Source organism: Quercus suber, unplaced genomic scaffold (genome assembly GCF_002906115.3).
Source record: "Quercus suber isolate HL8 unplaced genomic scaffold, Cork oak 2.0 scaffold_4, whole genome shotgun sequence".
Lineage (NCBI taxonomy): Eukaryota > Viridiplantae > Streptophyta > Magnoliopsida > Fagales > Fagaceae > Quercus > Quercus suber.
This window is the reverse complement of record NW_027069470.1, coordinates 1,535,649-1,558,019: the sequence shown is the minus strand read 5'-3', so window position 1 is coordinate 1,558,019 and position 22,371 is coordinate 1,535,649. Positions and strand designations below refer to the sequence as shown.

The 22,371-nt window shown below is 36.0% G+C and overlaps 6 protein-coding genes across 9 annotated transcripts; 3 read left to right on the top strand and 3 right to left on the bottom strand.

The window, feature by feature from the left end:
- Positions 1–114: 114 nt before the first annotated feature.
- LOC111995743 (probable glycosyltransferase At3g07620) lies at positions 115–5,618 on the bottom strand. Of its 3 annotated transcripts, none has more exons than XM_065770839.1 (6): positions 5,243–5,618; positions 4,225–4,939; positions 4,007–4,137; positions 2,808–3,156; positions 1,290–2,375; positions 115–860 (listed from the first exon to the last, which is right to left on the bottom strand). In XM_065770839.1, the coding sequence occupies exons 1-5, from the start codon at positions 5,284–5,286 to the stop codon at positions 1,704–1,706; spliced, it is 1,911 nt and encodes a 636-aa protein (XP_065626911.1). In that variant the 5' UTR covers positions 5,287–5,618; the 3' UTR covers positions 115–860; positions 1,290–1,703. The 3 variants fall into 3 exon arrangements, with proteins under 3 accessions (XP_065626911.1, XP_023883443.2, XP_023883444.2); XM_024027675.2 differs by having other exon boundaries at positions 115–811; XM_024027676.2 differs by having other exon boundaries at positions 115–811; positions 4,225–4,890.
- Positions 299–1,617, bottom strand: LOC136066030 (uncharacterized). The gene is made up of 3 exons (XM_065769909.1): positions 1,601–1,617; positions 1,290–1,479; positions 299–811 (listed from the first exon to the last, which is right to left on the bottom strand). Exons 1-3 carry the CDS (start codon positions 1,615–1,617, stop codon positions 299–301), a joined length of 720 nt encoding a protein of 239 aa, XP_065625981.1.
- A 35-nt stretch (positions 5,619–5,653) lies between the features above and the next one.
- Positions 5,654–8,586, top strand: LOC111995741 (CRS2-associated factor 1, chloroplastic). Of its 2 annotated transcripts, none has more exons than XM_024027673.2 (5): positions 5,654–6,646; positions 6,737–6,846; positions 6,939–7,164; positions 7,258–7,385; positions 7,469–8,586. In XM_024027673.2, exons 1-5 carry the CDS (start codon positions 5,803–5,805, stop codon positions 8,486–8,488), a joined length of 2,328 nt encoding a protein of 775 aa, XP_023883441.2. In that variant the 5' UTR covers positions 5,654–5,802; the 3' UTR covers positions 8,489–8,586. The 2 variants fall into 2 exon arrangements, with proteins under 2 accessions (XP_023883441.2, XP_023883440.2); XM_024027672.2 differs by having other exon boundaries at positions 5,655–6,646; positions 6,737–6,864.
- Positions 8,587–8,712: 126 nt separating this feature from the next.
- LOC136066481 (sugar transport protein 14-like) lies at positions 8,713–12,547 on the bottom strand. The gene is made up of 5 exons (XM_065770846.1): positions 12,412–12,547; positions 11,890–12,072; positions 10,212–10,534; positions 9,410–10,039; positions 8,713–9,316 (listed from the first exon to the last, which is right to left on the bottom strand). The coding sequence occupies exons 2-5, from the start codon at positions 12,029–12,031 to the stop codon at positions 8,861–8,863; spliced, it is 1,551 nt and encodes a 516-aa protein (XP_065626918.1). The 5' UTR covers positions 12,032–12,072; positions 12,412–12,547; the 3' UTR covers positions 8,713–8,860.
- Positions 12,548–18,616: 6,069 nt separating this feature from the next.
- LOC136066467 (F-box/kelch-repeat protein At3g06240-like) lies at positions 18,617–21,265 on the top strand. The gene is made up of 2 exons (XM_065770826.1): positions 18,617–20,116; positions 20,442–21,265. The coding sequence occupies exons 1-2, from the start codon at positions 18,771–18,773 to the stop codon at positions 20,506–20,508; spliced, it is 1,413 nt and encodes a 470-aa protein (XP_065626898.1). The 5' UTR covers positions 18,617–18,770; the 3' UTR covers positions 20,509–21,265.
- A 350-nt stretch (positions 21,266–21,615) lies between these two features.
- On the top strand, positions 21,616–22,110 carry LOC111991030 (uncharacterized). The gene has a single exon (XM_024022799.1). It carries the CDS (start codon positions 21,616–21,618, stop codon positions 22,108–22,110), a length of 495 nt encoding a protein of 164 aa, XP_023878567.1.
- The last annotated feature ends 261 nt before the right edge of the window (positions 22,111–22,371 follow it).

The following is a 22,371-nucleotide window of genomic DNA, read 5'->3' as shown; positions in this document are numbered from 1 at the left end:
GATCATTCTCATATGCCCTCATTTTTAGAACCCAGTCTTTGTCTTTTGAAAGCTCTTACCAACCAAGTGAATTCTGTTCAAAGCTCTAAATGAAGCATTTCAATAACAACATAGTAGATCCACAACAAAGTAGCAAGATATTGCCACCATTCATTTCTATTGAATTTTCCCCTTTATTGCTGAAATGTTTTTGAATAATTGTTAAAAAGACATGATAAAGTTAACTCAAGTAAAGATACTATCTTTTTTCGGTTTTTAAATGTAAAGATATAAAAAAGAATCCTGTTTAAACTATGGATTAGTCCTTAGAATTCTCCCTTGCTTCTTGCTTCATCTTCCCAAGCTCCACAAGCAGTGTCAAAAGAGCCTCACACATTTCACAAGCATCAGGTTCACTAGGATTCTTCTTCCTTGATGAGTACACCATCCAGGCATGGTCAAGCTTCTTGTCTGGTCTGACTACAACTGAGCCTGGAACTTCAGCATCACGGCATGTCACTAGACCATCACTCTTCTCCCCATACCTGAGCTGCAAGTGGAGTGCACATACAGCCATGGCTGCAGATAAAGGAATCACTACAGGCACTTGACGTCCTGCTTGAACATTATCAGACTCCTCATTGCCAAAGGTGGGAAACAGAAGCCAGGGAAGTTCCGCATGGGCTATGTGAGTCATTGTGGCAAGGACACCAGGAGCTATACTTGCCTTAGAATGGAAGGAGATCAAAGGGATGTTTTCAGGGAGCTTGTGTTTCATGATGAACTCCTTCCGCTTCTCATATGTGAGATCCTCCAATGCCCTTATGTCACCCTATCATACATGATTGAAATATGCCATGATGAGAACCTTAAAAGGAAAACTGAAAATAGCAAAAAATCATGTTATGCTGCAGGAAATTATCTACACTTCACCAAAACTACACCAAAGCATAATGAGTAACCTGGCCTGGACAAGAGGAAATAAAAGGAATGATGGAAAGTAAGAACTCAGTGAAAAATTGAAAGAAAGTTTGCACAAGAAAATTCTAATAGAAATGGAAGCAGGGTGGCGTATACCGATGTCTATGATGCAGGAATGGAAATCTACACAAGCATGTCACGACCTAAGACAAAAAGTAATAGCATCTAACAATTCCCCATTGTGAAATTTAAGTTCTTCCTGCATGATTCTGAGATGATATCAAGCATAAATTATAGTTCTTTAGTCCTTTATTACATACATAAAGGATTACTACATAAGGCATCAAATTTCTTCTTTTTTTTTTTGGGGGGGGTGGTGGGATGAATACCTTAATTAGCTTGCATATCAAGAACTCCATGATCTTCCGGGTTTCTTTGTCAGCAATCTGACCTTCACGGAGAATATCAGAAGCTAGAGGGGTGCCACCATAGGGACTCTGTACAAGTGCCAAACCAGCAACTGTGTCTTTCAAATCAGACCAGTAAACAGACAATGCAGCTGGTAGAATCACATTGGAGCTAAGAATTTTACATCCAATTAACCAGAAATACCAAAATGCAGCTCTCTGTAAATTTCAACTGTCAGTTTCATTTGGATCACAATGGCATAAAAGTGGTTGTATTGGCATACTTGAGTTACATCCCATGTTTCTGCATTTTGTCTTGTTTTGCCCTGGTCTTACCAGTTAATCTATAATTGGGCTTATCTTCTTTCTTTTCCAATATCAAGAACTCTTGTCACACTATCCTCTGGGGTTTATCTGAAAAACTCTATTGTACCATACTGAGTGAAGCACCATATGAAATAAGTCATACTGTACAGGCTTTTTGTGCCAAAGGAAATGCTTTTGCACCTTTTTTACTCTCAACTGCATTGCAAGGTACTTCTCTTGTGGGATTGACAACAGAATGTTTCTCAAATTTGGGATATCTTTCTCTTGAATAATCACTGAAAATGCCTCCCAGTTTAATACCTCAAAGAAAGGAGGCACATAATTATCGGAAATTATGACTGGGACACATTCATAAAAAATGGATTCAACTACTCGAGGTGTATGAACCTCGTAACCCCTGGCACAGATGCAGTACTTGCTGCTCTTCATGTACTCCCTGTAGATTTTCTTGCCTTCAATATCACGTGGCATTGGACCAAAAACTTTCATATCAGGTTCTTTATTTTCCCAGTACTGCAGCAGGATTGGTCGAACATAACCATGCATGCCTCCTGCAAAGAAGGCAAGAATATATCTTTGTGAAGGATGTCTACCTCCAAGATCTTTTACTGGGTCCTCCACAGAATGCATATATGTAACTGGCAGAGTAGTGTCCTTCCCTATTTTAAAGCCTTTCACAACATTGGCATTGCAAAGAGATCTGATGCAATTACTCATATGCTGCCTTGTGACGTGGGAGGCCTGAAATTTCATATGATACATTAATTCATCTATTAGTCAGAATATTAAGAGGCTTCATTAGGATCAGGCTTAGCTAGAGGATAGCAGGGAACAATTTAGTACTGCTCATGCTTATCATAATTTTCTTAGTAAACCCGAGGTAAATCTGGAGGCCTTCATTATGTTAGAAATCTTACACAAAATTCCTATTACCTCAACATTCCAATTAAGGCATAATCTGTAAAGCAGGTAGGGTAGCTCATGGCTTGAGAAGTAATTTTGACCAGTGCTGGTCATTGCTCCCAATCAAAAGTTCCTGCCTAGACCAAACTACAAGGTGCTTAAAATGAGCAAGCCATGGCCCAGAGCTACTTCTCCTTACAACAACAATCTCTTCATATGCAATATTATCCAACAAAACTATAAAATATAAATGATGCACAGAAAGCATACCCAGTCATGACAAGCAACAAGAAAACGATCTACCCCACCAGTTCTGTTCCAGAAACGATATTTTCCTGCAATTAAGTCTATATAGTTCTTCAGATGTTTCTCTAGATCCTTCTGACCGTGTATATTTTTTCCAGAAAGTTCAGTCCTCAGCATTTGTGAACTAAAGGGTAAGTAAAACAAGTGAGCTATTCTGGGGTCCCTCACAACAAATTTTTTATTTCCCTCTATCAGTTTCATAAACCATCCTTCTGAGGCATAAATTCCCCTCATCCGTGGCTGATGAAATATGGGCTTTTCTCCTTCCCTATAGATATAAATTCTGAGTGTATGTTCCATCAAGTCATAACTCCTGCAAGTTGGACGTATAACATATTTAGCTTGGTTAATTTCAAAGGATGAACTTATAAAAAGAGGGCACAAGACAACGTGTCTCTTCAGTCAATAAGTACGATCAAGTGGTGCCTAGTGATTTTTTCAAGTAGTTTAGAAATTTACCAACATTTTTCAATGGATTGAAAATTATCAAGATGTCAAAATATAAATATTCGTTCAATTATAATTCAGCATGGTCCTTGGAGTTGTAAAGAAAGGATTGATTCATTGACATAAATACAATTTACAGAGGGTACATCTGTCATCGGTGGTCTTCATTCTTCAAGACTCTTTTCTGCTAAGTTTCTTCTTCTTAAGCCTATAATCAAAAACTATTGAATGAAATTATTGGTTTCTCAGTGCTTGTCACAGATATTGTTGGTCTTACGGGCCACAAACAGATAATGCACTGAGTTTAAGAGAGAGCCCTCCCACCCCAAAACAACTACAAAGCCTTAGTCCCAAATTTTTTGGGTCAACTATGGATCCTCAACAGATTAGTTCAGGTTGGTCAAATATATTTTTTTCCTACATTCTATTCTATTATATTCGAAGTCATAGCCTTTGTTATTTCCTTAATTCACATCTCCTTGTTAACAACCTCAACTAATGTTATTTTTGGTCTTCCTCTACCTTTTTTTTGTTTTCTTAACTTGAATCAATTACTCTTTCTTATCGGTGCATTAATCTGGTTTACAACTAGTCATAAAGTATTAGTCTGGTTTAAACATCAATGAATCTGTACGCCTAATTCACTAAAATTTAAGAAAATTAGGCATAATAGAAAATACTATATACTGAACATATATAAATAAAAGTGAATATACCTTTTAAACGTAGAAACATTTCGAAAAAGAGAAGCATAAAGCCTTGGTGTATTCCTTATCACAGGAGCAGTCTCAATCTGTGATTTTGCGGATAGGAGTTCACGATCACGTACAGAAAACCACCTTGGTCTCTATCAATGATAAGAATTTAAGTTAAAAAATCTAGAAAACTTAACCAATTCACTGTTCATATTGAAACCTCATTGCTAGCGCCATACCACATAATGAGAAGACACATGACCGTTAAGCAATATTGAGTTCATCTGAGATATGGATATTGGCTGCTTCTCCCACCTCTTCAATACCGAACTAGAAATACTTGTCATTGTAGAATTATTGTTGAAGGTGATGGAAACAAATTGCAGTGGCTTCATCTTTCTATCCTTGGGTTGGCATCCCTCAGTTTGTTTAACATTGCATACAGAATTCTTGTCAGCAATTAATGAGTCTAAAGTCCTTGAATCTGCATCAGAGCTTCCCATGCCGTTTGTAGAAATTCTTTGTGATACAATTGACAAGATACCAGCTTGATTTTGAACATTGCTCAATGTTAACTTTGTGCTTGCTTTAGGGTCATCTTTGTCAACTGAAGCTGGATCATTGCGTTTATCTGGTTCTTTTGTTTCTTTCTCATACCCAGTTTCTTTACCAGAATCAGAAGTATCATCAGGAACAAAAGATTTATTTGATTGTGAACTGCTTAAAACTGTGGCATTGCGAACCACCATAACTATTGAAACCTTATTAGAGGGATATAAAGAAAATGTTCTGCCATAGAGAAGTGCAAAAGCAAAACACTGAGAAACGACCAAACCAGCAATTACTACGATTCCAACGATCAACAGAAGTTTCCAGATTGTTAAGTGACATAGCCGCCGCCGCCTCTGGGCAAGGACAGAAATATCCATATTATAAGACTTTGAGCTCACTTCACTAGATTGCAGAATGATCGGATATCAATCAAGCAAAAGTAGTTAAATTAATACTAGTAAAAATCATAATAGGGCTTTCCAGAACAGAAGAACAAATTAAAAGATTGGTAGGTAGAATAAAAAGAAAAAGAAAAAACAGTGATTCGCATATGGTTTGTAAAACCAATAATAAAAATCAACAGAACAATGGGGCAATGAAGCACAAACATTTCAGAAGTGGGTGCTTACTAGACAAGGAAACAATTGCAACCATTTATTTATTTCATAAAGAAAAGTTGGAGTGAGCTGAATCAAGAAAAAGTACCTGTGGCTGCGGCTGTGGAGGAGGGCCTTCTTCACTAACATCATCTTCAATCTTCATGGTTCGCCCAACCCCAAACTACCATTGCAATTCTGTATTTACTGAAGAAAGAAAGTAACAACTCTCAACTCAAGTGAAGACTGTCTGTCTACTTACTGTTACTTTTACAGTTACAGTTACAGTTACAGTTCGCTCATACCAGAAAGAAAGTACCCTTGTTGTTTCAGAATATTACGCCAAAGCCACTGACATAAACCAAAAAGACTGTTTCCTCCCTGCACTGCACTCACTCGCTCGCTCTTATTAGTACTACTGTAGTAACTAAGTATTATTTATTAAAAATTACCGTTAATTAATTCTGAGTTTGAGATGAGAGAAAGCAAAAGACCCAATCTGTCTGTGGCTGTAAATGTAATAATAATAAAATCTCTTACCTTGCGACGTCGTTTTCTTCGTCTTCTTAAAAATGGAATCAGCCTTTTTATAATGATAAATAAAGAAAAAGGGGATGCCATATTCTCAGAATCAGAAAGAGAAAAAGAAATATTATTATTATTATTATTATGGCTTTAAAATGTCCTATCCTTCTGTTCCCAATTCTGGCGCCGCCACCGGCAAACCACCGGCCATCGACGGAGGTGAGGTTCTCCCGCTGGAACAACGCCAACGCCGAGAAATTCGAAGACCTGCGTCGAGCACAGAAGGAAATCGAAGACGATATCCGCCTCCAGCGCCGCTTCAACTCTGCCACCCGAATCACCAATAATCACGAAACTGCCACTACCACTACCACTAACAACAACGAAACTTTCAAATCCATTGGCACACCTTCCTCTCCTTCCTCCCCTTCCATTCCAGGCAAGAAATCCAAGTACTCCAAAAACCCTAACCCTAGCTCCTCCGATTCCCACCCTGCCTTTCGCCAAATCCACAGAGCAACTAATCCAAGGCTACCACTTCCAGTACAAGCCCAAGCCCAAGCCCAAGCCAAAGCCAAAGCCAATGTGACCATCGCAGACGACGGCGTTTCATATATCATAGACGGAGCTCCGTTTGAGTTCAAGTACAGTTACACCGAGACGCCCAAAGCGAAGCCTATAAAGCTACGAGAACCGCCGTATGTGCCGTTTGGGCCCACCACGATGCCTCGGCCGTGGACGGGGCGGGCCCCATTGCCAGCTAGCAAGAAGAAGCTCAAGGAGTTTGATTCATTCAAGCTTCCTCCGCCACACAAGAAGGGCGTCAAACCGGTCCAGGCGCCCGGCCCATTCTTGGCCGGGTCGGGTCCCCCCCTCCGGTACGTGAAGCCCAAGTCCAGGGAGGAGATATTGGGCGAGCCGTTGAGTAAAGAGGAAATCAACGAATTGGTGAATCGGTGCATGAAAACCTCGCGACAATTAAATATAGGTATTTTTATTTTCATTTTCATTTGAATAAAATACTAGTAGTATTTATATATTTTGTTAAGTAGTTGTGGAGGTTGTTTGTTATTGTTAGGGAGAGATGGTTTGACACATAACATGTTGGATAACATACATGCTCACTGGAAGCGGCGGAGAGTATGCAAGATAAAATGCAAGGGAGTGTGTACAGTCGACATGGACAATGTGCGCGACCAATTGGAGGTGCTTTGGAATTCATGTGTGTGATATTGTCAATTGTGAATACAAACAGTTGTTAATTATGAATGATTTGACAGGAAAGAAGCTGGGGGAAGGTTATTTCTAGTAAAGGTGGGGTGATATACCTTTTCCGAGGAAGAAACTACAACTATAGAACTCGTCCCCGCTTTCCTCTCATGCTGTGGAAACCTATTCCCCCTGTATATCCAAGGCTCATTCAGCGGGTTCCTCAGGGTCTAACACTGGAAGAAGCAACTGAAATGCGCAAAAAGGGACGCAAACTTATTCCAATATGCAAACTAGGTATCTCTAGTCTACAATTTCCAATTTTGAGTGTCAGAGTATCCTCCTCCTCCTCCTCCTTTTTATTTTATTTTTGGTTTGTATGGCTCGCAGGGAAAAATGGTGTGTACTGTGACCTAGTAAAAAATGTCAGAGAGGCATTTGAAGAGTGTGAACTGGTGCGTATAAATTGTCAAGGGGTGAATGGGAGTGACTACCGAAGAATAGGTGCTAAACTCAAGGTCTGTGAAAATTCTTCTTTCTTATATTACTTCACTGTTTAATCAAAGGTTAAAAATGTTTCCCTTTATTTTTTTGACTGCAGGATCTTGTCCCATGCGTGCTTATATCATTTGAACATGAGCACATACTTATGTGGAGAGGAGGAAATTGGAAGTCTTCCCTCCCAAAACTAGATAACCATCATGAGGAAGCCCAAAAATCCAATCTCAATGATGCGACTTCTGTTGAATTGCCCTTAGAGGGCCGACAAGTATCACTGAAAGATGAGATTGAAACCGGCATGTCACCTATGGACACTGTAGATGTGGGAGTAGAGGCAAGTGAGGATCTATCCTCAATAGAAAATGTTAAGCCATCTGTTGGTGCTGATGCGGCTTCAGATGTGAGGAACACATATGAAACTGAAACCTTATCCGATATCACAGGCTGTTCTGATGATGGACCACAACCTAGGAGGAATGGCTGCAATTGTGAAACCATGTTGGTTTCCACCAATGTGGATGATAATTCAGAGCCTATGAGCAATAAATCCGGAAGTGATGCTATATTGGATAAAGCAGGCTGCACTTACAAAGGACTTCAGACAATAACAATGGGATATGGCATCAATGCAGGAACCTTAGGGATCACTGGAAGTAGGGTGGAAGCCCTTCTAGTGGATCCTACTACTTATGACAAGCTGCTAGATGTTTCAGAAGAGGCTGATCTCAATAAGCCTGCAAGGTTGAGTGCACCCTGCATGGCGGGAGTTCTCCTACTGCAAAAGCAAGCTGTTGAAAATGGGAGTGCAGTTATTTTGGATGGTTCTTCCTTGGATGCGGATGTTATTTATCAAACAGCAGTTACCTTTGCCCAGTCTGCCCCACCTGGTCTTGTTTTTAGGCATCGACCAAGAAAGGTAGCAGTTCAAAAGCTTAAGGAGGTAGTGGGACAAGAAACTGGAGATTTGAAAGTGATGAATAACATACGAGATCCCTCAGGAAAAAAAAGCGAGAACAAGAGTTCTAATGTCAAAAGACACAATGATTTTGATGAACTTTATCGAGATGTAGTACCACATGGAAGCTTAAGAGTAGATGAACTTGCTAAACTATTGGCATAAAGGGTGTGTTCTGAGATGTAAAAATTATATAAATTTTGTTGCTCAATCCAAATTTGAAAGAATGGACGAAAAAATAAACCAACCAGAAAATTTTGATAGCAAGCCCGACTCATAGTCTTATAATTGCACTTACTTATATCACACACGCACATACACACACACACACATACATATATATATGTATATATATGTTAGACATCTCCCAGAGGTCCTACATATACACATTGATATCCAATCCTCGAAACTTTTTAAATTCAACACCAGGTTTACATAATTTACGAAAAATTAATGCATTCAAAATACGTAAGTATGCTTCCAAGAAACAATTTCAATTTGTATCAATAAAATCAGGAAACATTTTCCTAGAAAAGTTTAAACTTGTCCTCCAGATTTTCCGTTCAAGTCTGTGGCTTCCTCACCTTCATTTACTATATTCTTCCAGAACCAGTGAGTTTTCCAGAGAAGATATATCTCCTCAATTGGAACTTGCTTTGTTTCTGGCAAGAGGAAGTAGATGAAGCTACTCATGATGAGAATTAATCCAGCAAATAGCAAGAAAATTCCATATTGCAGATGACACAGCGCCGCAAGGAAGCACTGCGCTATCAATGCTGTGAATAAGAGGTTGACACAGACCACAACACTCTGACCAGCGGACCTTGTCTCTAATGGGAAGAGCTCGCTAGGAACTAGCCACCCGAGAGGGCCCCAAGACCTTCCATAACCCAAGACAAACAAGCAGATCACAATAACAAGAAAGATGCCGATTCCTTTTGGGAGGACTTCTCCTGTTCCAAACTTCAAAGCCAGAGTTATTGACACACACACCTGCAGAGATCAAACACACTTGTGTAAGTACTTAAGCCAGTGACGTTTCTTTAGAAAAGAGTTGAGGGACAAAAAACATGAAAGTGCAATTACCAAGCAGATCATCATTTCACAACCAGCTTCTAGGAAGAAAGCTCTTCTACCAAACTTATCCACCAATGCCATTGATATAAGTGCACCAACAACAAGTGCTCCGCTGGTGAAAATGGACGAATATAGAGATGCCCCTGAGCCAAAACCCAAGCTTTGGAATATGACAGGTGCATAGAAGAGTATAGAGTTCATGCCAGTGAGTTGTTGGAATGCTGGGATCCCCAAAGCCCCTATTACCAACTGGGGACGATTCCTCCTTGCTAGGAGATTCCTGAATGGGTTTTTCACTGCTCTTGCTGCATTGCTTGCATCAATGAGATCAGCATACTCTGCGTCAACTTTGTTGGTACCTCTGACTTTCTCCAATACAATTCTTGCTTCTTCTAATCTGCCTTGTTCTACAAGACTGTTGGGGGTCTCAGGAAGGAAAATACCCCCAATAAACATAAGAGTTGCTGGGACTGTAGCCAAACCAAGAGATAATCTCCAGCCCCATGGATGGATCTTTTCAGTACCATAGTTTATTAAGTTTGCAATCAGAATCCCCAAGCAAGTAGTTAATTGAAACAGTTGATTAACTGCTCCTCTGACTTTTGCAGGAGCCATCTCTGAAAGATACAAGGGAACAGCCTGTACCATCAGAAGAAAGCAGTTTGTGAATGAGAAGTTGCTGCAATACACACACACACACACATATATATATTTCAAGTTTCTTTGTTAATTCTTCTATATAAAAAAAATAATAATAAAAAAATAATAAAAATAAAAAGTTTCTTTGTTAATTGTTGAGAATCAGGCTTACTTGATTTCCAAATCCAATGCCAACACCAAGTAAGATTCTACCAATTATCAGCATTGGAATGTTCACCGAAGCAGCATTAACTACTGCTCCTAAGAAGAAACTGGTTGCACCAACAAGGATACTGCTTCTCCTGCCCCATGTTCTGGTTACATGGGAAGCTGCAAATGTGGAGACTAGGCCCGCAAAGTATAGAGAGGATGTAAAGAGAGTGAGGATCTGATTGTCATATTTACAGTAATCGGTTTCATTGAGATGTTTTTGCTTCCTTCTATAAATGGATGGGAAGAAATCCTTAAGGAAATCATCCATGGAAGTTACTCCACCTGAAATCAGCATAAAGCATTTCAATTCCTAATGTTATATGGGAAGAGTTTCTTTCCTCTTTTCCTTTTTCCCCTCATGTTGTAAACTGAAAAATAAAGTATCTTTTTTCTTTCTGTATTGTAAATAGGAATTAAGAAAACAATGACATTCACATACAATAGAGAGTGTGGTATCTATCTCCCCAAGCATGGGAAATAAAGATCCTTACAGATCTGTTTTGTTTGTTTTGATAAAAAAAGAATTCAGTAAAAGGGATATGTGCAACGGTAAGTGAGGCTGCACGTCATGAAGCTATTTTGAAGGTCTTTAACACATGAACTAGCTATTCCAAACCTACTTTCTGGAAAATGGAATCCACAAGATCATAATGTAGCTGCCATTGTGTTCCAATAATATTCCTATGGTTTTGGTTCAGAAGATGGAAAAATGGAATTACTGATAATTAATATGATTTATTTATTTTGGTTTAAAAAAATGAGACCATAGAAAAGGTAGCTTGTAATGGATGCATTAACTCTTATGGCCATATCACAGAAGAATTTTTTTTTTTCTTTTTTAAGAAAATATTTGAAGGAATTAATTTTTATTAGTAGTATATGCCTATATGGATAGGCACGATAATTTTTTTAAATAGAAAAATCATGAAATATTTTTAAAATCATAGATACACATAATTAGTTATGTAAAATATTAATTATAAAAATTATTAATGTTGGATCAATACACACACACATGTATATATATATATATATAATAATGATGTAGCAAAAAAAAAAAACTTGTAAGAGAGCAACTTCAGGGAAAAAAATTGAAACAAATTCATAGAGTGGTAATTTGCCAAAAAAAAAAATTGAAGGGTTTCCAGTGGAAAATCCGAGGCACTACCCTTTTTCTTTACCCACATTTTCTCTTCTACCAATCGAGAGAAAAGAAAAACATAATTCATGCTCCATTTTCCTTCCCCTCTCTCTCTTCACCCCACCATGTGCCTCCAACACCAAAAGGAGGCTCAATTTTTTTTTTTTTCTTTTTTCCCAAATCTCTCAAGTCAAAATTTCAAATGAATCTCACTAGTATCACCAACCTTTATATGATTTAAAAATCTATGATTTGTTTGGGTGATATTGACTAATATCATGATGTTAATTACAATTATTATCATTCTCTTTTTTGTGCTTTACTTTCTAATTATAAAAATAACAATAATGCAAACAATATCATCAACAGCGAAAACAACATAACCCATATGTTTTATAAGAATGAAAACCCAGAACAAAAGAACAGGCCAAAAGTTTTAACATAAATTGTGAGTCAATGAAACGAAAGAACCAAAAAAAAAAAAAAAAAAACTCACCTGAAACACCAAGATCATACCCAAAAAGAGACCCTCCAAGAGCTGCAATTATGCAAGCAAAGACGAAATATCCAGTAATTTTGTACTCATACAGATGGGCCCTCTTAAGAGCGCTTTGATCTACTGCAAATCCACCTGCCATCTCTCAAGAGTTTCTTGAGGATCTTTACCTTTGCAAAGTATCTGTTTTTATATGAACAGAATAGTTCAGAATGTATGTTTATATAAACACTGACAGCTAAGAAAAAACATCACAGCAAGAGTCAATCAATCAAATAAGGCCAATTAAAGAAACAAAGCTAGTATTTAAATTTCAAACCCATTGATTGATTATATATGTAAAACAAAAGTAATAGGAAAGATAAGAATATGCGTATGACAATAACATGCATTGACTATATGCATTTATTTTTCAGGAAAAAAAAAAGGAAAAAAGACTACATGTATTTATTTAATTTATCATATAATTTAATGCATATAAAAAACATATTCATTTTCATGGAATCTTTGGTAGTACGTTACCAGGATTTACACAAACAAATAAATAGAGCTAGCGAAACAAGGACACCCCCACTTCAATGCCAGCGGGAAGAAATCCTTATCTTTGCAAAATAGATGCTTCTTTCCTCAGCTTCAGAGACATTTATATTGGTCACAATGATTTAAACAGACTAATCGGATGGATATATTTAGACATAGCTGTGCTGTTCTTTCCCTCTCTTTCTCTAAATACCATTCTCTCACAGTTGTGTTCTTCCTCTAAATTATCTTTTTTTCCCCTATAATTTAGCAGAGATTTCGGTTCACACAATCACACTGCCAATCCGCTCTAATTTTGTTAGTGGATAAGAAGAGATTACACAATTAAATGTACACACCATTGATCCTAACCTTCTAAAATTCTTAAGCTAACGTCGTATCCCAAGATGAAAATAAATAAATACAATTCTAAGATTAAATGAATGGCTTAGATTTTGTCACAATCATTATTATTTTTAAAGAAAATATACTTTTAAAAAAAAAAAAAGTGTTAACTCTATATTATTTTCAAGGATAATAACTTCACATGACATAGTAGGGTCACCACCATACACAATATGGATAAAAAAAGATAAGACCTGTGACTAATCCTGTTTTTCAGTTGACAATTTGTTTAAAAAAAAAAAAAATTACTTGGAATGCCAATCTTATCCACCTTGTTTAAGTATTTGCCAGTTGCCAAGTTGTCATGGTCTAGCATTTTTAGTTGTATTCAAACATATCCTAAACTCTATCAAAGATAGATATGGCTAAAACCTAAATTTGGGATTCAAAAGTTTTGACCGAGTTACTGATGCATGATATTGTTGAAAAGGTCTCTTTTTCTTTTAATATATATATATATATATAACCCCTGTCTCTTTGTTCGCTTGCCGCAAATACAACATCATGTCAACGATCATTGCACCCCAAGTCCAAAAACAGGAGCTACAGAAAGTTCTACCATTATTATAATATAATCATCACAATCCTATAATATTTTGATATGATCACAATCCTATATAATACTAGCCTCTAAGCATATGCATTACTTATACTCAAAGGCTCTTCTATTTTTTTTAGGTAAAAGTTACGTATATTATAATTTATATATATATATATATATATATATATATATATATATATATATATATATGTGTAAGGACCAGTTTGGATTCCTAGCCCAAAGGTGTGAACGGATTTCGGCCCAAAAAGCTCAAAATAATGAATTTGTAGAGAGATGAGTTAGAAAATTGGGTTTTAATTAATCAAACAACAAATTGAGTAGATTCATGGTGAAAGACTAAAGATGGACGATTATAGAATAAACAATAAACGTTCTTGGCAATATTCGATGAGACTGGTTCTTATATAATGATCTTAAAGAGAGTTACAAGTTTGATTCTAGATGGGTACAGTGTTTTTCCCTTACTTTTCCGATCCCCTTTTTCTCGCTACCTCCCTTTCCTTTTATACTCCTCCTTTTTGTCCCTATCTTTCATGTATATGCCAGATGGTTGATTTTGATACTTGTCCCATCAGCATCTCTCATAAGTTTTTATGTAGTAGCTGTAAAGCTGAAATTCATTGTTCATGTATCACCTCCATATTAATGCGGCCAGGGAGTTAGCTGCAGCGCATTTAATGCAGAGGTAGCAGCTTTTTTCTTGGATATTTTAGGATCCTTCCATGCCTTGAGCTTCCATAGTGCTTATCTATAGCAATTAAGTATTTCTGTGACGTTTTTTCGGATAACAGACCATCTCTACGGACCATGGCCTCAGTCAGCCGAGGTGACACTTATTCTTGGCACGACCCTTTAAGTCGTTTATGATCTAAATTTACTTTTTTGTTCGTTAATATGGTCCCTTTTGGCATCGTTACTCCCCTCTCGGACACTTTTAGTCCTCGGCTTGGGCCTTAGGTCCATTATAAAAAATGTGTAATGGACCTCTAGGCCCAATACCGCTACAATATATATATATATATATATATAAATAAAAGTTGGGCTTAGAAGCCGTAGTTACGTCAAATGGCTTCACCAAATTGCAGAAATATTTTTAGATTTTTCAATAAATTCATTCACTAAAGTTTTTAGATAAAAACAAATTTTTTTTGATCTTTATCAACAACTTTGGATAAAGTAACAATATGTGCTCTAATGAACTTCTTCTTTAAAAAAAAAAAAAAAAAAAATTATAAAGTAACAATTTTACTAGGTTATGTTAGTATTTATTTATTTATTTTTTGGAATAAACATTTATCCTACATCATCTATTTCCTAATAATAAAGTAACAAATTTAAAAGTATTATTTTTTCTTCTCAATTTTTTTTTTCTTTTGGAATAAATAACAAAAAATAGTTAATATTTATTAACTTTAATGTAAACTAAACTAAAAAAAATAAATAAAAAATCTAATAACATTAACTATTATTTTGGGATAAAGTAAAAAAAAAAAAAAAAAAAAACTAATATGTAATTAACATAAACTTCTTAATTACGTAAACTCATTTTTCTTGCTGTTCTTATCAAGTTATCAACTTCTTCACAACTTAAAATTATCTAATATAAAAGTGGGGCTATATATACTGTTTGGTATATTTTCCCTTTTCCTATCATATGATTTCTTGATGTATTCTTTCATTCTCATACTTACCTTACCTATGAAACTTGCATGTATGTATTTGCCTTCTTCTTTTGTTTTTTCATGAAATTCTCTTCTTTATTTATTTTTTCATCAAATTGAATATGTTTTGTGTGCGGGTGGCCTTTTGTTTAAGTTATTTTTGTTAACTTTGATCTAATTTATATGCTTATTATGGTCTTCAGAATCAATTGTATATCTTTCATGAAAACTAACAAATTAATTTTAATAAAAATCTTATTTAGTTTTTGAAAGATCTGTTTTCCAATATGTTTAGATCCCACAAGTAGCCATGAGACCAAGATTTGAGCATCCAAAACTATGATAATGAACATCACTCCATAAAGAATGGAGATAGAAAATTGATTAAATATAAAAAGGGTGAAGTAAAAACAATGGATATTTAAGGTGATGTGAAATCTCCATGACTTCGTTGCCTCCTCCTTGTTGTCAAAGCTAATTCAATTTTCATGTGAGTATCTTTACTTTAACTCTAATTCTAGATTTTTTTAATGTTTAGAAATTAATATTGTTTGTAATTATTGAATTCAGATTTTCTTTGTGCCTATATATTTATTTGTGTGTTATTGTAAATTTTTCTCTCAATTTTTTTAAATCTTATAAATTTGGTTAGTTTTAATTTGTAAATTCGGGATGATTGCTTGGAGTTAGAGTAAAAATAATTATTATCATCATTCATGCAATAGTAGGGTGTTAGATGTTGATATTAATTTTATGCTTATTTACATTAATTAACACAAACATCATAGCATGTTTAGTGTTGATATTAATTTGACACTTTGAGATGCAAGCGCTTCATTATAATTAAATATAAATGTTATTATGCCGGTATGTTATAATTATTATTTGTTGTTCCTCACCATATTTCACCTTAATTGGTATTTGAATAAGTAAAAGTTATCTCTTAGTCCAATCGGGTGTAGCATTTCTCTTCAATAATTAATTAGTGTTTCTCAATAAAATAATTCATGTTATAAGTTTATAACCAAAACCGTGCAAAGCCCGAACTGTTTATTACTAAAAGCTTTTAGAAATTTAAAACTTGCCGTAATCTTTAAAATATTTTTACTATTTTATTTGTTATTAAATTTAATTATATTATCAAAATATATATATATATATATTAAAATTTATATATAATTCTTTTATTAAGTCGTGCATCGCACAGGCATAATACTAGTATATATATTTCAAACAAATAAAAAGGATAAATTTTAGAGATATTTTGAACGTGTATTTGAAAGTGATGTACTTCTATAGAGAAAAGTTTGGATAGGAAATATAAGATAAATTTGAGTGAGAAAGAATGCTAAATTTTAGGAGTTTTCTTAGTTATATATATATATATATATTTTTTTTTTTTTTTTTTTACAAGATAGAAATTCTGCTTTAGTATAATCTAAGTGTATATGTTTGTGAAACTCTTCTCAAAAACTTGAACCTTAGAATTTACCTCCCACATCCCTCAAGTACTTATACTTGAGAAGTGACTATAGCAACAAGAGTGCGCAGTGGTTATTTTAATTTTTTAAATGAGGGTTTTTACTTTTATTCAAATGAAAAATGAAAAAAAAAGCTAAATTTTAGGGAATAAAAAGATGAAAGTAAAGGAAACAAATCCTAAATTTTAGGATTTTTCTTTTTGAATTCAAAATGAAATTGTTATTTGACATTTATGACCCTATTTCTAAGAGAAGTTACATTTCATTAATGAGAGTATTTTTGAACCACATAAAAGTTCAATTCAAAGAGGAGAATCCTCTTATAGACAGTATAGATAATCACAATTCCAATTGTTAATAAGGAATAATATGATATCTACTTTTTTCTTTTTAATATATAATCATTTTTTTTTTTATGATACCTACTTAATTAGTGTAATACAAAAGGTGTATAAGTGTAACATAATAACTTCTTGCCCAAACCCCATTAATTAATTAATTAATTAATTAATAAATAATAATAATAATAATAATCTATATATATATATATATATAGTTGTAAATCACAACTTTACATGAAAGAATAGTGGGACTGTAAGAGACCTACAATTCCCTACTTGAGAAGACCGGTGAATATGCAAATGTGGCTAAAGCAGCCATTAAGAAAATGAAGAGAGCAGAACAAGTCTACAAGAGTCTTTTAGTCCGATACAAGTAGACTAAGTGTGAAGTCGAGACGCTGAATAGAGAGTTGATCGAAGCATATTCAAAGATAAATTTCTTGAGCTTGTGTGATTCAAGCTAATGCTAAAGTAGAGTTGGTTTCCTCTAAGAAGCTTGATGAAGTGCTTGCTCATCAAAAACCCTTTTTCTGAAAAAAGCGATTGGGATACATTGAAGAGAGCAGTTCGAGTGTGAANAATTAAAAAATATTAATTGATGTAACATTGTTTTGAATTACATCATGTGCAACTTGAATTCAACCCATTTTTATAAAATGTTTTTCTTTTCTTTTTTTATTTTTATAAATGAAATTAGATAATTGAGTTTTTAGTATGAGTATGTATTTTTTTAGAAAATGTTTGTTACTTTTCTAACAAGAACAATAAATTAAACTTTATTTTTGAAGTGAGAAAAAACTCTCAAGCAAAAAAATCAACTCTTCTCCATTTCTCTGCTCCCTCTTTGTTTGGGAGACTCTCCTTATCCTATCTCCCTCTTTACTCATCCAAACTTAAACAATCCAACTCCAACGCAACCCACAACTATTCTCATATCAAATTAACGCAACCCACTACATAGTATTCTCTGTCTTATTGAGTTTGTTAGCATTAGAAAAAATAGGTTAAAAGAAAACTACATTTGATAAATGGAAAATCCTATTTAAACTATGGTTATTTATTAGGAGTTGTTTTATACTAAAATTATATAGAACACAATTATATCTCATACCGTGTGAAACAAAGGAAGCCAAGAGGCAATGTGAAATTATTGAAATGAAGCCAAGAGCTACGTGGACATAGAGAAGTATTTATTTTTATCACTCACTTGGTATTAATTAAAATTTAAAAATTATAAATGAAAATTGGAATGTTTGAAGATGAACTTCAATAGGGAGGGCAACTAATTTTGATAGTATCTAGTTTATCAAAAACTTAAATTTTACAAATTATTGCAACATTAGAATAACAAGCCTTTTTTTTTTTTTTTAAATCTTAGTTGGAAAATTAATTTCATACTTGGATTTTCAATTTATATTGATTATATTAGTTGGTTTACACGATATACATTTTATAAATATTTTTAATTATACAAGAGGTGTGATAATTTTTTGGCACCAAAAATTAGAAAATGTTTCTTTAGTTCATTTTTAAAATCGCTACCAAAATTAGGAAAATAAGATAATTTTTCAAAAAATATTTTTTTAAAAAATCACTAGAAAGATGTTAACATTGAAACAAACAGAGCATGATACTAAATTCACAATACACTTACCAAACACAAAATTTAAAAGTAAAATCCACCATTTTAATATTTTAAAAGCAAAAAGCAGTTTTTTAAATTAGAGTAATGTTACATATAAAAAAAAAATTGGACAAAATTTTCACACATGAGCCAACCAAAATTTTCACAAACTAAAGCCTTCTTTTTGTTATACTTCTTCCCGGCAAACGGAAACAAAACCCTCTACAGTCTGTGCCTTTTGTACCAACACTTCATTCTCTTCATTTGGCTGAGGCTGACAACGAAACAATGTCAGACTATTTCCCAAATGTTCTTATCGTCGATATCCTCTCACGGCTGCCGGTGAAGTCACTCATCAGGTTCAGGTGCGTTTCTAAGTCCTGGTTCTCTTTAATTTCCAGCCATGACTTCAACACAGAGCACCACAATCGGACTCTCTCAAACACCACCAAAGACTCACCCTACCTTCTCTTTAGTCATTACGATCTAAAAATGAAGAAAGTGCGCTTCGCTTTGCTCTCTTCTGATGACCCATTCCCTCTTAAACATTTTTCCAAACACTTCCCGGACACTCCCAATCGGCGTATTCTTATGAAACAAGCGCAAAAGAGAGGGTTTTTCGCATACCCATCAGATTTTGTAGAGTTACCTTGCCCATACCAGAGCCCTATGAACAAATTGTTCATAGCTGGTTCATGTAATGGCCTAGTTTGTCTGGCGGATGATGCTCCCAGTGGCGACCATGTCACTTTTCTAATTCTCTGGAACCCTTCTATTCGTAAAGCCATATCCCTTCCTCCAAGCCCTGTTGTTAATGTCCCAGTTTTTTATAAGGCTGTGGACCATCTTGGGTTTGGCTATGACCCCATAACTGATGATTACAAATTAGTGAGACTTGTGTACCTTCAAGGTGGCTTTAGTCATAATGAATATGAAAGAGATCCACCCATAGTTCAAATTTATACGCTTCGCACTGGTGCGTGGCGCACCATTTCCGGCCGTGGTTCTCGGTTTATTATTGTAGAGCAGTTCTCTTCGGTGTTTGTGAATGGGTCGGTCCACTGGTTCGCAGAGGACGACAATGACAGTGACGATGATGATGATGATGACGACGACGACGACGTCGATGTTATGGTACGCAATATGATCATCTCATTTGACATAAAGGATGAGGTTTTTCATGAAATGGCTGTGCCTAAGTGTCTTGAAGGAAGGTTGAATTTGAACATGAAGGTCGCGGTGCTTGGTGGGTTGCTTGCACTTGTCCCCTGTAACTCTAATCTATATTTTTCAGACTACTGTTACTCAGTTTGGGTGATGAAAGAGTATGGAGTAGTGGAATCTTGGACCAAACTATATGATATTAAGGTTGGCGAAAAATTAGAGAGTGTGGTAGGTTTTACAAAGAATGGTGAAGTTCTAGTGAGTAAGGCTGGAAAGTTGCTGTCTTTCAATCCCAGTAGCCAACGAACTTTGAATCTTCACATTCATTCTGCATATGCATCATTTTATTTGGATACTTACATGGAGAGCCTTGTCCTATTGAATGTGGAAGATGGTGTTTTGCGAAAGTGGGCAAATTCACCGAGTACTAGTAAGGGAAGAGGTGAACATGAAGAAAAAGGCAAGACAAGGTATGCTAGTTTTGCTTTGTTGTATTAGCAGTAACACAATATTGAGTTTTCCACAAGTTTTTGTTCTGGTTTTGGGCTATGTTTTTGAGACTGATGGGCTTATTGATAATCAACATAGAACTCATATAGAATCATAATTGAGCCGATTATAATTTTTGTTGATAATTGAGTCGATTACTGTGATAACCTTGCATCTTATAAGATTAAAGCAACAAATTATGAAGGGCCCAACAGTGTCTTCATCTTCATTTCCTCAATGAGTATCTATTTTCTATTGTTAACATTGGCATATGCTGTCTCTTAAATGGGTTTACTTCCTTTCCAGGTTGGGGCCAGTTTTAAGCAAGCAGGAAAAGGTAAGCTATCAACACAAGTTCTGTAATTATTTTTAATAGTTGGTTACATCTTTGTTTATCATTGACAGATGTTGTCCTTTTTATTGTACTTTTGCCTTTGCCCATTGGTGTGAAGGCAACTCCACTCTTGTTATGTATTCACACTCTTGAAGCCTTTGTGTTGGATTTTCCCTAAAACTTGATTAAAGAGTATGTAAGGCTATGTTTGGTTTACTAATTTCCATCACTCAATTCTCAAATTTTGTAGGCCTGCCCCACCTCAAGTTTGCTTGTTTGGTTTAGTTTTTGTTCTCAATTCCCATAACTTATTACTCAAAAAATTGAGTTAAAATCATGGAAACTGAGAGCACATTTTGTGAGTTTTCGGGTTATAAGAAGTAAGAACTAAGTTACAGTGGCAAACTTGTAAAAAAAATCAAACCGCTGGGACACACACTCATGACTTGCCTCTATCAAGTTAGACCACACTTAGGAGCCCCAATGGCTCTTTTGGAGTTGCTGAAAACTTAGTGAAGTCTCATTACTCCAAGCACACACACTCTACTCACCTCAAAGGACTTTTGCCCTGCTCATTGCACACACAAATTAGATATCTCATCTCTCTGGGTCTTGCATCCAAAGAAGGGCTCCTCCCTTCAATCTCTCAGTGTATTGGTCTCTCGGTCTTCCCTATCAAGCTCTCTTTGATCTCTTGGTCTCTCATCTCTCTCAGCTGCAGTGTTTTCGGACATCTGAGTTTAGGTGAACACAAATCTCTCTCTCTCTCTCTCTCTCTCTCTCTCTCTCTCTCGCTCTCTCTCTCTCTCNAGGTCAACTGAAATGCATTTCCGGAAAAGCCTATTTTCAAAGCCAACCAAACAGCCTATTTTACGGAAAATGATTTCCTGAAACCATTTACACCAAAAACAAACGGACCCTAAATGGCCAAATAAGATGGCGGGAGAGCCCACAAGGCGCAATCAGAACTTTTATTGCCAATATTACAAAGACCACGGACATACCACGGAGAGCTGCAGGAAACTCTAGAACTATCTGGACCAGTTAGAGCCCACGAGATGCAATCAGAACTTTTATTGCCAATATCACCAAGACCACAGACATACCACGAAGAGCTGCAGGAACCTCTGGAACTATCTGGACCAAATGGTCCAAGAAGGAAAGTTGAAGCACCTTCTGCATCACTCCAATGGTCATCAAGGCCAGATCCATCAGAAGTCCCAGAGAGATACTGCCCTAGGGCCGCCCGTAGGGACGATCAATGTGATCTTGGCTGTGCTAGGAAGAACAGGCACGTGCCCATCACGAGTGTTATTTGTGGCCCAGCTGCCTGCCAAGGAGTCTCAACTAGAGCCGAAGATGGCCAGAATGAAGTCTCACCCAATCCTGAACTTCTCGAAAGAAGACAAGATTGGAACCACCCAGCCCTATGATGATGTGTTGGTGATCACTCTCAGAATCGGGGACTACGATGTAAAAAGAGTGATGGTGGATGGCAGCAGTGGGGCCAAAGTTATGTACCCATACCTCTACAAGGGGCTGAGCTTAAAACTGGAAGATTTAACGCCCAATAGCTCTCCTTTAATGAGTTTCGACGGGAAGCTTGTTATCCGAAAGGGCATGATTAGGCTACCCATCTAGACCGGCCCAAAGATAGTGGAGGTGAACTTTATCGTAGTGGACACCTACTCTCCATATACATCCATCGTCGGTAGGCCCTGGCTCCATACCTTAGGGGCTGTTGCCTCCTCCTTGCATTAGAAAGTGAAATTCCCATCCAGAGATCAGGTCCTCGAGGTCCGTGGTTGCCAATCCACAGCAAGGCAGTGTATGGTGGCCGCCATTTCACATCGGCTCAATGCGGAGTCCTCGGCCTCTACTAAAAAGGACTTATAGCAATCA